The sequence below is a fragment of the Stegostoma tigrinum genome, chromosome 2 (assembly GCF_030684315.1).
Source record: "Stegostoma tigrinum isolate sSteTig4 chromosome 2, sSteTig4.hap1, whole genome shotgun sequence".
NCBI classification, from domain to species: Eukaryota; Metazoa; Chordata; class Chondrichthyes; order Orectolobiformes; family Stegostomatidae; genus Stegostoma; species Stegostoma tigrinum.
Genome location: NC_081355.1, coordinates 119,398,044 through 119,413,811, shown reverse-complemented (window position 1 = coordinate 119,413,811; position 15,768 = coordinate 119,398,044). Strand labels below are relative to the sequence as shown.

The window sequence follows — 15,768 nt, the reverse complement described above, 5'->3', positions numbered from 1 at the left end:
CTAAGACACTACCTGAGGAACTCCTTCTGAGATGATTGACCTCCAATAACCACAACCATTTTCCGATGTGCCAGGAATGACTCCAATAATAGGAGAGTTTCTCCTGATTCCGTCTGATTCCAGTTTTGCTAGGGCTCCTTGATGCCACACTTGATCAAATGCAATCTTCATGTTAAGGGTTGTCACTCTCACCTCACCTCTGGAATTCAGCTCTTTTGTCCCTGTTTGAATCAATGCTGTAATAAGGTCAGGAACTGAAGGCCCTGGTGGAACCCAAATTGGGCATTAGTGAGCAAGTTATTGTTGAGCAGATGCTGCTTATAGCACAGTTGAGGACTCTTTCCATCACTTTATTGATGATCGAGAATAGATTGATGAAGTGGTCATTGGCCAGGTTGGACTTATCCTGCATTTTGCATTCAGGACATGCCTGTGCAATTTTTCACAATCTCCATGACCAACCAGAATTGTCACTGCTACTGGAACAGCATGGTTAGGATTGCTGCAAAGTCTGGAGTACAACTCCATTGCTGGAGTGTTTTCAGGGCCCATAGCCTTTATAATATCAGTGTTTCCAGCCTTTTCTGGACATCGCAAGGAGTGAATTGAATTGGTTAAAAACTGGCATTTGGATGCTGTAGACCCCTAGGTTGAACAGGCTACTGGGTCAATATCCTGCAATTGCTTTTCTAACAGTACTGTATTTTCACGAACAGATTAGAGAGATTCACGAAGGAAACTAACCAGCACCTGCTCAAGAGCAATTACTGATGGTCAATAAGCAATAGACTTGCCAGCAATGCCCACAGTCCATGAAAGAATAAATATAAAGAGTCAGGCACTCCCTTTCAGTTATCTGTTTACTGCATTTTTGCAAAAATGTAATAATTGGCAACATGATTCTGCAAAGCATGCAGCACTAATGCCTTCACATTAATTTAAAACGAAGGAAATCAGCTGTCTCATTCATCAAGATGAGGAGATCAACATGATCCAACTGACAGAAAAAATTTTATAATAATTAGCATTTAAATGGTATTAATAACTGTTCTGCAGCCAATGAAAATTATTGGAAAGGTTTTTCTCCAATTCTCTAAAGGAGAACTCAGATTTTGACATGCAATTGTGGTTGCTGTTGTCAATTTAAGTTTTGTTATCTTTCTCTGGGTTTATCAATCAATTTACATGACATCAAAACAGAGAACGGGGTCGGGACACCTATTTTGTTTTAATTAGTTGACCATTTGTCAGTATGGACTAGTTTGACTGTTTGGCCTGTTTCTATGTTGTATATCCTAAGCAAAATGAGATAGATAATTAAAATTTACCTGACCGGGATCATAGAAACCATCTGTGATGATGTCATCGAATGACAAGTAGCCAGTCAGACAATATTTGAGAGCTGCATTATGGTCAAGCAGTCTTTTCACAGCTGCATCACTAAAATTATTCTTGTGACTTGAGGATAGGTTTATTTCTTGCAGGATGTCCAAAGCACTATAAAACAAAATTAAACATCCACTCAAACAGCACACTGGAAGACTGTTGTCCTTCTACCTTATTGTATAAAAACAATGTGAGAAAACTCTTGGATGGATTTTAATTGTTTGAAACAAAATGATTTTGAGAAGTCTAACATTTGGAGAGGCATGGCGGCTCAGTGGTTAGCACTGCTGCCTCACAGTGCCAGGAACCCGGGTTTGATTCCACCCTCAGGCAACTGTCCATGTCAAGTTTGCACGTTCTCCCCGTTTCTGCATGGGTTTCCTCCGGGTGCTCTGGTTTCCTCCCACAATCCAAAGATGTGTGGGCTAGACAGACTGGCCGTGCTAAATTGTCCATTGTATTCAGAGATGAGGAGATTAGGTGAGTTAAATGGGGCATGGGTCTGGGTGTGGTGTTTGGAGGGTCAGTGTGGACCTGTTGGGCTGAAGGGCCTAACTTCACACTGTAGGGATTCTATGTTTAATGGATTATGTGGAGTTCTTCCTTCAAAGTCAATACCAGAATCATGCGACTCAGTCAAAGGGTAAACAAAAATGTTAGAAATGAAAGTCATGTTAGTATAATCAAACACTTTATGAGTAGAACCTTGGCACATTTTGTTTAGTGTCCTGCATTGTATCTGACCGTGAGATTGTTGGACGGTCTCATTTCCCAACATTGGATAAACACAACATTTTTTTAAAAATATGCAATATAAATTTAATATATGCAATGTAAAATCAATTTCAACTACTTGTTGTTCATCAACTAGAAAAAAAGAACACATAGTAGCTATTAGGCAGGAAACTACTAACATATATTTCAACCAAAGACCTGATTCCCCATGGACAACTGTATGAAAGTTTATGAAAACCAGTGGATGAAAAATTATGACAATCTTCTGCCATTCATATGCACCACTAGTTGACAGAAAAAGTAGGTAAGCCATGAGTATCTTCCTAATAACAAGGCAACTGTTTCTGAGATAACAAGGTGTAGAGCTGGATAAACACAGCAGGCCAGGCAGCATCAGAAAAGCTGATGTTTCGGGTCTGGACCTTTCTTTGAAAGAAGTTCCAGAGCCGAAATGTCAGCTTTCCTGCTTCTCTGATGCTGTCTGGTCTGCTGTGTTCATCCAGCTCTACACCTTGTTATCTCAGATTCTCCAGCATCAGCAGTTCTCACTATCTCGGAGATAATGGGAACTGCAGATGCTGGAGAATCCAAGATAACAAAGTGTGAAGCTGGATGAACACAGCAGGCCAAGCAGCATCTCAAGAGCTAAAAAGCTCACGTTTCAGGATGAAGGGTCTAGGCCTGAAACATCAGCTTTTGTGCTCCTGAGATGCTGCTTGGCCTGCTGTGTTCATCCAGCCTCACATTTTATTATCTTGGAATTCTCCAGCATCTGCAGTTCCCATTATCTCTAAAGTCTGCCTACATGCAGGTTAAGTGACACCAGGTATGCCACCAATGTTTTGTTGAATATTTCCAGATGATCCAAGAACCAACTATCCTTGGACCAAACTAAACAATATTTGGACAGCAAGCCAAGTAAGTGATTGCATAAACCTCGTTTCCCTTGAGGAGGATGGGAAATCAAAGAGAAAATCATGCACGAGTACTCCCGTGTGGTCCCAGCAGAAAATTATTTTATTTATTACCTATTACAACTTGTTTTTCTTTCAGAGATGGTTTATGAATGGCAAAAAGGTTAAATTAATTTTAAAAATTATTTTGTCAATTTTAAAATTAATCTTACATTTTATGAAAAACAAATTACCAATTGATTGAAGCTGAATTTAATTCAGACTGATGAGTGCAGCTCAGTCAACAATATAATCCAAACATATCTATTGTCAACTGCTCTTTGAGAATTATCATAAATTCTTACAATATATCTATGTTTTCATTAAAATAAACAAAATTGAAATTGTTAACTGAAGAACTGTTAGTACAGAAAAAAATTTAGGCTTTACCAAATACAGGAATGTTTATTCCATCTGTTTAAGGTGATTATTTTTAATGATTAACAGATGCAGTAAATGTAATTACTACATTCACTAACCAGTAGCCACAAAAAGCCATTTAAATGCTACTTCCTGGGGAGAAACCTGCATAATTGTCTCTCAGATTACATAGGAGCCTAAGCCATAAAAGCTACCTAAAGGGCATTTATAATCTAAAACATTGTTTAAGCAATATTATACACTATAGCTGACTTGCCATGACAAATCATTTCAAAGATTCGTGGAATTTGAAAGGATGCTGTGTTAATTTTTGTTTCCTGACACTTTATATTCAATTATAGCTGCTTATTGCTCTCCATACTTACCCCAGTTTACAAAGTTCAGCTGTTGTCGGCTCATCTTTTCCACAAACAAGTACAGCCCAGCAGGCATTGCGTTTCACTTCATCATTAGTAGAATGGAGCAGTTCAACAAGTGGTTCCAAACCACCTACATTTCTAAGCTGTGAAGAACAGCCTCAATTAGAAATAAGCTTTATTTACATTGATCCAATTGCAAATTTTCAGACAGAAAAACTTAATTAAAAGTGTCACATAAGAAAGTAAATATTTTGTGTGAAAATATAAGGTTCAATTCACTACATAGTCAAAAAAATGACTTTAACCTTTCTAAGGCCTGAATCCTAAATATTTCAAATAATTCTAAACTTAGGGAGGTCTGAGTGACATATGCTAATATGAGATCTGCAGCAGAATCAACTAGAAATCCAGTGACGCCCACTTTGACATTTGAGCATCTTGCCTCATGTTTTCTGCTCTTTGCATGGTGAGTTTTTGTGTGGCAACAGTGAATGTCCAATTAAAGGAGATTACTGCTTGTTAAACTCCTAACTTACAGTCCACCAAACAAGCTAGACATGAAAAAAAAACTTGACATGGAAAACAGAGTGGCTACCTGACGAATTCAGCTCATCACTTACTCCAAAGGACCTCCATGCTGTGTATGACCAAAGCATATTGCAGGCCATGAACCATTAGTCACCAGCTGCAAGCACTCCTCATCCATGGACATTGGCATTCAGGATTCACTAATAACTCAGGACCACAATAACACCTTTCAGGTACAGGGCACTCTGGCAAGGCGCACCAGCAATGAGCACTGAAAGACTGCTGTAAGTACACTTTGCAGGTATGGGCAGGCACTCAGTTCATAGACTGGATCAAGCTGCATCACCATTCTGCCACTCTCACATTCCGGTCACTTAATTTTAAACTATCAACATCCTTTCTCCCCCAGCACTCCACCCTAAACACCACTATTGCATAAATGCTGTCCCCTCCACACTTCAGGTCAGCGCTGATGAAGATTCTTCCAGACTTTAAACATTAGCTTGCTTTCTCTCCATGGATGCTGCCTGACCTGCTGTGATCTCCAGCATGTTTTGTTTTCAGTTCAGATTCCAGCATCTGCAGTAATTTTCACCTACATCTTAAGGCTGCTCGCTAGCTGCCTGAATGCTCATTCACTTAGCACCTACCCATATGCTCATAAGCAGTTGTCCTGCCTTGCATTTCCTTGCCTTGCCATCCAATTAGTGCTGTCACACAATCAAGCAGATTGCCTTGCTGCTCTGCAGCCCCTATGCGTGTACATCTTGTTATTTACCACTGCTGCATAAATCTCACACCTACACTCTGCACCAGCAGTCTATGTGCCAAAAACACTGCATGGGCAGCAAGCAAGTAGCCATGTTTCAAAGTCTTATGGGAGTATTTGTCTCTGAACTTTATGGAGACAACCATTAGCCAAGAGGTACCACTACAGCAAGTCAAGAAAAGCCTCTCATTCAAGAACAGGGAATTGGTCGCAGTCAGGCATCCAGAGTGATCTCTGTCAGGGAATCTGTGCCTCTTGTGTCCAGGAATTGGGTCAGTCAGACTTGAGACTACATAGCAGCCACTCTGAGGTTTTGAACTCATGTGTTCAGAGATATGTAGAGCCACCAGTCAGAGGTTTGGGCACTTCTCATCCAGGGCTATCCAGTTGGGTTGCTCAAGGGGGTGACCACAGTTAGTCCATCAGCTCACGCTTGAAGGTAGGGGATAGAGGGTGGAGGGTTGTTTTTCATACTGCAAACCTGTGACAAGCAGTGTGCCGCAAGGATCAATGCTGGGTCCACTGCTTTTTGTCATTTATATAAATGATTTGGAAGTGAATATAGTAGGAATGGTTAGTGAGTTTGCAGATGACACCAAAATTGGTGGTGTGGTGGACATAAAGAAGGTTAATCCAGTGTACAACTGGACCTTGGTCAGGAGAATCGATGGGCCGAGGAGTGGCGGATGGAGTTTAATTTAGATAAATGTATGGTGTTGCATCTTGGTAGAGCAAAACAAGCCATGACTTATACACCTAAAAGGTAGGGTCCTGGGGTGTGTTGTCAAACAAAGTCCTTGGAATGAAGTTCAGGGTTTCTTGAAGGTGGAGTTGCAGGTAGACAAGGTAGTGAAGAAGGTAGTGGTATACTTGTCTTTATTCATCCATGCATTGCGTATAGGAGTTGGGAGGTCATGTTCTAGGCTGTATAGGATATTGGTTAGGCCATGTTTGGAATACAGCATTCAGTTCTGGTCTCCCTGCTATAGGAAAGATGTTGTTAAATTTGAAAGGGTGCAGAACAGGTTTATGAGAAAGTTGCCAGACTTGGAGCTCCAGGGAGAGACTGAATAGGCTTGGGCTATTTTCCCCGGAGTGTCAGAGGCTGAGGATTGATGTTTGAGGTTTATAAAATCATGAGGGGCATGGATAGGGTGAATGGCCAAGGTGTTTTTCTCAAGGATAGGGGACTCCAAAAGTAGGGAGCATGAGTTTAAGGTGAGTGGGAAAAGATTTAAAAGGAATCAAAGGGGCAACACTTTCATGCAGAGAGTGATGTATTATGGAATGAGCCTCCAGAGGAGATGGTGGAGGCTGGTACAATTACAACATTTGAAAGGCATTTGTATGGGTACGTGAATAGGAAAAGTTTAAAGGGATATAGGTCAAAAGCTAGCAAATGGGACTAGATTAATTTAGGATTTCCGGTCAGCATGGACAAGTTGGGCTTAAGGATCTGCTTCCATGCTGTCCAACTCTATGACTAATGGGGACTTGGGCAACGGTAGCTGCGGTCACAGGAAATAAACCTTATAAGTTATCCTTTGGGGCTGGTGCTGTTGGCTGGGAGGAAGGTGGGTTGACAATGGTGAAAGGCAACAACACTATCTACAAGGGAGAGGGGGTCATGTGGTAGGGAAGGGTTTATGTCCATGGTCAAGACCACCCTGGCTTCAAGGAGAGGCATTGAATGACTACAATTGGCATAGTCACTCCAGATGCCAGGGCTGGATAGGAAAGGCAGGCAAATGTAGGGTCATGCAGACAGATTGGATAGAAACATGGGGAGATGAGGAGCTTGTAGGGTTTATGGGAAGGGCTACCAGGAAAGCAACGATTGAGGTCTCATCAGCAGGTTAAGACAGAGGCTGCAAGCCAGTGGCTGAGATGCACTCACTGTCATTTTTTACTCTGCTGGAAATTGAGATCATGCAATGGTGAGGAGAATGGCTGTGATCACATTTGGTGTCCATGGGGTAAGTGAATCCACCTGCGAGAGACCCATCAATGTTAGGGCTATTAAAGGCAAAAAACATTGCACACAGATACATGTACTGTACAAGCCAGAGATATGCAGGGGACTCAAAATCTGGCCATCCTACCTCATTGTGTTGTGTCATGTATCCCTGCTACAGCCATCACTGATTATCTCATTCACACCAACACTTTTAGTCAGAGAAGGGCAGGAAAGAATAGAGATGTTATATAGGAAGGCCAAAGTGCCAGCAGCATTCACAGTCCTGCATACACAGTTTGTTTCTGTTGCTTCCAGATGATACAGCAGGCTCTCAGCAAATAACTCCAACCATGGAACATTGTCTGTGGTTATCGTGTTATTCCTCATGCTATTACGACATTCAGGGCTATATAGTGACAACCAGATTTAAGGAATCAGTGAGGTTTAAAAAAAAGTACAAAAACATATCCAGAATAATGTCACCTGGCCCACTAAACTGTCCCCAGTCATCATCTTCCTCTGCTTCCCAATACATCTGAGTGTACACCTTGGTTTGCAGCTTGTGTAGAGGGAGGCTGCTTGGCAGTGGAACTCCTTGGCCCTCGATACTTGGTCGGGCCAGACATGCCAAGTGTCTTCTCAGATGCAAGTTGATTCTCATTGGCTTCTACTTTCAAGGGTAAGAGAGGGCAGGAAGAATCGTGATGGAAGGACCAGCTGCCTCTGAATCGTCCTGAATGAAGCATTCTAAGGACGATGCATGTGGTTCCTATTTGAGCTGATGCCCCGTGGCACCACCCTGTTTCCTTGGGAGGAAGAAAGATCTGCAAAGTGCACCAGATTCTCTGTCCCCTGTCACTATGCCTTCAGTCCTGAGGACCAATGCCTGACACACTGGAAAGTGAATGTGTGTACTTCTCCAGCAGACCCTAGGTGTGCTGGACTTGGTCATCCAAGGCAGTTCCAACCTGGCCATAGAGACAGCTGGACCTCACTGCACTGTTGCAACTTCTGGGCAATGGGGATCTTTGCATCCCATATATTTGTCTGCTGCTCCGGCCCTCCATGTGCATATGGACAAAATTCTTGCTTGCCAATAGCAGTGGGTCCTCTCCTGCCTGAAGCAAAGCAGCTGTCTCATCTCCAAAAGTCCTCTGAATGCCAACTGCCTGGGATGTTTGTTCCTTAGCCAGATGCAAAGCTGTCACAGCGAACTGCTCACTAGATTGGGCCCCATATTCTCTATTTTTTTTTTCCATTCATTTGTGGGATATGGGCGACGCTGGCTGGCCAGAATTTCTTGCCCATCCCTAGTTGCCCTTGAGAAGGTGGTGGTGAGCTGCCTTCTTGAACCACTGCAGTCTGCCTGCTGTAGGTTGACCCATAATGCTATTAGGGAGGGAATTCCAGGATTTGACCTAGCAACAGTGAAGGAACTTCCAAGTATTTCCAAGTCAGGATGGAGCGTACCTTGAAGGTGTGGTGGTGATCCATCATTGTGGAGGTGTTGGATGCACCAGCAGAACCTGCAAGAAATGAATATGCGTGGCTCAAAGAGTGGTGTGGGAGAAGTAGATTCCAGTTCCTGGGGTGTTTGCAACAATACTGTGGCAAGTGAGATCTGTAGCATTGGGACAGTCTATACTTTAACCGTACTGGTACTCTTGTGAACCGCATAACTAGGAAAATGGAGTGGATTTTAAACAAAAAAGAGTTGGTGGCAACAATCCAAATTTTTGGAGGTTTTGGTGAATGAAGACAAGGCAACAGAGGAAGGAATCAATGTAAGAAATAATAAACAAACAGTGACAGGAAGGGACAGAGAATACAGATCTAAAAATAAATCAGCAGATAAAAGTAGAGGTCAACAAAATAATAAAAGGACAAACTTAAGGCACTGCATTTAAATGCATGTCGCATTAGGGACAGAATAGATGAACCAGTAGTGCAAATCCAGATTAAGATAAGTACAATGAGAGTTGGGTGCAGAAGGACATAGATTAGAACCTGAACATTGAATTGTGTGCGACATTCATGAAGGAGTGGAAGTGAGGAAAGATTTGAGGAGTGACACTTAATGAAAGATAATATTAGTACATTAGAAAGAGATATGTTAATTCAGGAAACCAGAATAGAGAAGCAGTCTAGGCAGGGATAAGAGATGATAAGTGCAAGGGATTACTTTTGGATGTTGTGTGCAGGCCTCCTAATGGTAACCAAATGTTGGGAAAAGGTAACATTTATAGAAACATAGAAGATGGGAAGAGGCCATTCAGCCCTTCGAATCTGCTCTGCTATCCGTCACGATCATGGCTGATCGTCCAAGTCAATATTCTAATCCTGCTTTCTTCCCATTCGTTCCAAGTGCTATACCTAGTCACATCTTGAATACATGAAATGTATTGGCATCAACTACTTCCTATGGTATAAAATCCACAGGTTCACCACTCTTGGATGAAAAAAAATTCTCATCTCCATCCTAAATTGTCAACTTTGACTCTTCATACTGTGATCCCTAGGTCTGGACATATCCACTATCAGGAACATCCCCCCTGTATCTACCCTGTCCAGTTCTGTTAGAATTTTAAAAGTCTCTATGAGATCCCGCCTCATTTGTCTGAGCTCTAGCGAAAACAATCCCTACCTAGTCAATGTCTTCTCATAGATCCTGCCATCCCCAGGAACAGCCCAGTACACCTTCGCTGAAGTCCTTTGAGGACAAGGGCATTTTTCCTCAGAAATGGAGACCAAAACTGCACACTATATCCAAATATGGTCTCACCAAGGTCCTGCACAACTGCAAAGAAATAACAGGACCTTGTCAAAGGGTGCAGTGATTATTAAGGGGAGTTTTAATCAACTTATAGACTGAAAATATCAATTGAGGAAAAAGTAGAGATGAGGAATTCATTGAACGTTTCCTGGGACAATCTCTTAGACCAGCATATTATGTTATGGCATCACAAGGCTGCAGGTTATTGTAGACTAGATTTTTACCAAGGAGATAGGATTAATTACTAACCTTATAGGGAAAGCACCCCTGGGTAGCAGCAAACATAACATGATTGAATTTCACATATAGTTTAAGGAAGACAAGTGCAGGTGCAAGACAAGTATAAGGACGTGACAGCAGAGCTAGCAAAGGTGAACTGGTAATTTTAAGGCATGGTTAATATAGAGATGCAGTTGTAAAAGTTAATGGAATATTCCAGAAAGTGCAGAATAGGTACTTTGCAACAAATAAAAACAAATTTTAAAAATGAGTTAACCAAAGTAAGTGTTGGTCCTAACGAAACTGAATCTGGGAAATTCTTAACCGAGAATAAAGAGATGGCAGACAAACTGAATGGATATTTCATGACAATCTTCACCAGAGAGGATATAAGTAATATCCCAGAAAGAGCTGTACATCAAAAATTGAAAGGGAGGGTAGAAGTCAAGGAAATTACAATTACCAGGTAAGTAGTACTGAGTAAATTATTGGAAGGGTGAGCAGACAAGTTTCTGGGTCCCGATGGATTTCATTCTCGGTTCTGAAATCAAATAGCTAGTAAGATAGCTGATGCATTGGTTTTAATTTTCCAAAATTCACTCGATTCAGGGAAGGTTTCTTTAGACTAAAAAATACTTAACACAACTTGTTTATTCAAAACAGGAGAGGGGACAGAAAGCAGGAAACTAAAGCCATTTAGCTAAACATCTGTCATACAGACAATGTTAGAAGCTAATATTTAAGAACTGATGACAGGGCATTTGGATCTGTCCAGGGTAATCAGGCAGAGATAATTTGGTCTTATGAGAGGAAGCTCATGTTTTTCTCATTTACTGGAGTTTTTTGAAGTAGTAACTTGTGCAGCAGATAGTGGGAAACCTTATTGTACTTCTATTTCTAGAAGGCATTTGATGAGGTGCCACTGGGCAGACCTGGGCCAGTCTAGTTATGGATGAAATGGGCCAAGTAAAATTCATGCCACACAAATGCCAGACTTTGACCATATCCAATGAGAGACAACCTAACCATCACTCATTGACATTCAATGGCGTTACCATCACTGAATATCCCACTATCAACATAAATTGACCAGAAACTGAACTAAACTTGCATATAACTGCAATTCCCTTTGTCAAAAGGCAGTGGATGCAGAATCCTTAAATATTTTTAAGGCAGGGATAGATATATTGATAACAAAGGTGATGAAAGATTATCAGTGATATGCAGGAATATACAGTTAGATTAAAATCAGTTTGGCCATGACCTTTTTGGATGTTGGAGCAGGCTCAAAGGACCAAGAGCCCTATTCTTCTTTGCTTTTTACATGTAATCTTCATATGCTTTCAGAGAGAGAAAGCATGCAACCAGTGGTTAGAAGCAATGTGCATTGGATGATAGCGGGGTTAATGTAAGAGTTGTAATAGAATTAAGACTCGACTTTCTCAGCTGCTGGGGCATATTGTCTCAGCATTTCAGTCTTCCTGGAACAGTCCTGGTTTTCTCCTGAGACAGTCAGGATTCTTCCCTTATATGGGGTGAGGAGTCTAATGCCTGGTACCTTTGACCCATATGGGATCATTCTGCCCTGTTATGGGCTGTTTTCCACCATAATGAAGGAAAGGGAGATGGCATAGGATAACATAGCTGTTTGTTCTGAAGCAGGTGGGCAAAAGGTGATAAAGATATTCCAGTGTAGTAAGGAGACATTGCAGATATCAAGCAGGATTAATGGTGTAGGAGGTTAGGGGTTGGGGTAAAGTTGAGAATTAATGAGGTAAGATGTTACAGCAATATCAGGAGCATCAGAGCAAGAGCCTTAGTAGAAGTTGGGTGTGTAGTAGCAGACAAACAGTTAGTGTGAGGTGGCATTAACCCTGGCATAACAGAGATCATTGACCTTCTTAGAACATTGTTGGCCATTCCTCCAGACCTTGGAGACAGCACTAAACTACATGGCAACCTTGTATCAGGCTGCCAGGATCGGGTGAAGGATATCCTCCAGGAAAAGGATGGTCCTCCTCTACATTACCACCTTAACCAGGAGCATCAGGTCCCTGTTGGAGAATCACAGAAGCTTCGTCCCCTTCTTAGACGTGTTCAGAATATGTCCTTGATTAGGGCAGCTTCAGCACACTAGTCCTTGGCAGGGTGCACATTGGCGTGTTAAATATGGTGCAGACACAGGGTATGCTAGATTTTCAGCAGATATCCACTGAGTGGTGAGTTTATCTGGGAATTGCACATGGTAGGCTGAAATCAGATGTGATGGAAGCTTTAGGGACAGTAGGCTTTGCAGTGGAAACCTCTCCAAAAAACTCAATGCAATTTGGTCTAAGCCAATAAACCATAAGATTCAGCACAATATATTTGATTGATCTCCTGAACTCATAGCTTGAGGAGGCTTTTTTTTCCGCAAATGAGCTTTTGCCACAAATTACAGACTTGACCATAAGAATTAAATTTTATAATAGTGACTTCTCACTGCACATTTTCATTCACCAAGATGACATTCCACATTAAGCAGAGGTTCACCTGCACATCTGCCAATGTGGTATACTGCATCCACTGTACCCGGTGCGGCTTCCTCTACATTGGGGAAACCAAGCGGAGGCTTGGGGACCGCTTTGCAGAACACCTCCGCTCAGTTCGCAAAAAACTGCACCTCCCAGTCACAAACCATTTCCACTCCCCCTCCCATTCTCTTGATGACATGTCCATCATGGGCCTCCTGCACTGCCACAATGATGCCACAATGATGCCACCCGAAGGTTGCAGGAACAGCAACTCATATTCCGCCTGGGAACCCTGCAGCCATATGGTATCAATGTGGACTTCACCAGTTTCAAAATCTCCCCTTCCCCTACTGCATCCCTAAACCAGCCCAGTTCGTCCCCTCCCCCCACTGCACCACACAACCAGCCCAGCTCTTCCCCCCCACCCACTGCATCCCAAAACCAGTCCAACCTGTCTCTGCCTCCCTAACCGGTTCTTCCTCTCACCCATCCCTTCCTCCCACCCCAAGCTACCTACTAACCTCACCCCACCTCCTTGACCTGTCCGTCTTCCCTGGACTGACCTATCCCCTCCCTACCTATACTCTCCTCTCCACCTATCTTCTTTTCTCTCCATCTTCGGTCCGCCTCCCCCTCTCTCCCTATTTATTCCAGTTCCCTCTCCCCATCCCCCTCTCTGATGAAGGGTCTAGGCCCGAAACGTCAGCTTTTGTGCTCCTGAGATGCTGCTTGGCCTGCTGTGTTCATCCAGCCTCACATTTTATTATCTTGACATTTTCATTCACTTCCTATTTAGTATGACATTTCATTTTCTCAGATTTAATATTAAACAAATTACAACTCCTAAGTTAAATGCACAAAATATTTACCAACAAAACAGAATACAAACTGAGAATTCACTAACAATTTTAAAGTCCTTTCAGTGGGAACCAAAGATGTCTCAGTAAAAGATACAAGAACTGAACCAAATATAACACTTTTAGAAAATATTGCATCCTCCAATTTTCCCCTCATCATATACTGACAGGTTAAAAGCAGGTACCAATTTGTAATGCACTTGCAAACAAACATATTTTAAAAGTGCCATTAAATTATTAGCTCACTATAAAGTTGTCCAACTCCAGAAATAGAGCTAATTAAATTTTACCCAGAATCTAATTTCAGTCATGTCCTTGGAGGTGACTTTCTAACCCATACCACTTTCTATCAGTTTGGATCTTTGTCCTAAATTTGCTTAAATGCAATTATTAACTCCAAGCACTACATTCTTTTGGATCTGAAGAAGTCGCTATTCCTTGTCTCTTGCTTTGCTGTCTGTATGAGCCAAGTTCCAGTGTAGGCCTATCATGCATTTTCTAATTTTTTAAAAAAATTATGCCTTTATATTTGATTCCTGCTTTGATACTAATCCTAAGAGAACCTGTATTGAATTATACAAGTTACCTTATGGACAGTGAATCATAGGATTATAGGAAGTTTACAGCATAGAAAGAGACAATTTGGATCATTATGTCTGTGACAGCCAAAAAGCATGTCACCCTACCCAATTTTTTTTCCAGTTTTTAAGTTTGTGGCCCTGCGGATTAAAGCTTTTCAGATATTTGTCCAGTCATCTACTAAATGAGTTTAATATGTCTGCTTCTACAATCCTTTCAGCAATGAGTTTCAGACCAGTACTATCCTTTGGGTGAAATTAATTTTAATCTCCCCACTAAACTTTATTTTATTGAGCTATTGATCAATTACACAATCATAGTAGCATTATTAACTGTGGGATTACCACCTTCTGCCTGAACTACTACTTTCTTTCTTCCAGCTATATTTGAGAAAATAAAATGTTTCCTTTCATTAAGAGGAGAACTGTAGTTATTGGCTTTGACGATCCTTGAACTACAAGCCAGGAAAATAAATGACTTCGTACATGGGGTTGTCAACTAAGATGTGGAGTCAGAGATGGAGTTTGATTGTGGATTGTAGATGGGAAACTCAATCAAAAAGATGTGTAAATAGCTTGAGTTCTGTGGAATCTACAAGCCTTTCAATGCCCATGATAAGAATTTGATAACGACTCTTTTTCAGATTTGTTTTGAGAAATTCTGGGTGGAGGCCTCGCAAGGCTGAAACGATCTCAGAAATTGGACTTAAGGATGGTAGAGCATCCAGCATTTAGGAATGCAACCATCATGAACAAATCAACCTTTTCAAGCTACAGAGGAAAGGATAGCAAGAGTGGCTGACTGGAGAAACCACCCTCATGCAAGGTTAATTGAAGATCTGGTCATGTAATTATTAAGAGAACCATTCCATTTCGGTGAGCTGTTTGGGTTGTTATTACCATTTTGATGAGTTGCCTTGAATGGATTAATTTGGGTTTCCAGTTACACAAGAATAAAGTTGTCTCTTTTTCTTTATGTTATATATGGATACATTCACAACATGCTTTATTTGATTCTAATGGAGTTATCTTCCTTTCCTTCTTTTCATTTTATTGTATATAATTGTTTACTAATTATTTAATATATTTTAAACATATTATGAGACTGAGGTCCACATTCCTGTTACATCTAATGTACAGTTCCAAGCCTGAGTAAAACTGCAGCATACTCCAACCCAACACCAGGAATGCCTTTCCAGGAATGGTGGTTATTAAAAAGTCACCACCATAGATATCTAAGCGTGGAGCTGGATGAACACAGCAGGCCAAGCAGCATCTCAGGAGCACAAAAGCTGACGTTTCGGGCCTAGACCCTTCATCAGAGAGGGGGATGGGGGGAGGGAACTGGAATAAATAGGGAGAGAGGGGGAGGCGGACCGAAGATGGAGAGTAAAGAAGATAGGTGGAGAGAGTGTGGGTGGGGAGGTAGGGAGGGGATAGGTCAGTCCAGGGAAGACAGACAGGTCAAGGAGGTGGGATGAGGTTAGTAGGTAGCGGGGGGTGCGGCTTGGGGTGGGAGGAAGGGATGGGTGAGAGGAAGAACCGGTTAGGGAGGCAGAGACAGGTTGGACTGGTTTTGGGATGCAGTGGGTGGGGGGGGGGGGAAAGAGCTGGGCTGGTTGTGTGGTGCAGTGGGGGGAGGGGACGAACTCGGCTGGTTGAGGGATGCAGTAGGGGAAGGGGAGATTTTGAAACTGGTGAAGTCCACATTGATACCATATGGCTGCAGGGTTCCCAGGCGGAATATGAGTTGCTGTTCC

General features: G+C 42.0%; 1 protein-coding gene across 3 annotated transcripts in view; it reads right to left on the bottom strand.

The window, feature by feature from the left end:
• armc3 (armadillo repeat containing 3) overlaps positions 1-15,768 on the bottom strand; it is a 163,766-nt gene that overhangs the window by 45,547 nt on the left and 102,451 nt on the right. For all 3 annotated transcript variants that reach the window (XM_048561212.1, XM_048561218.1, XM_059641959.1), the window contains 2 exons: positions 3,821-3,957; positions 1,329-1,497 (listed from right to left, as the gene is read on the bottom strand). In XM_048561212.1, coding sequence (XP_048417169.1) covers positions 1,329-1,497; positions 3,821-3,957 — 306 coding nt within the window. The remainder of the gene's footprint in view (positions 1-1,328; positions 1,498-3,820; positions 3,958-15,768) is intronic.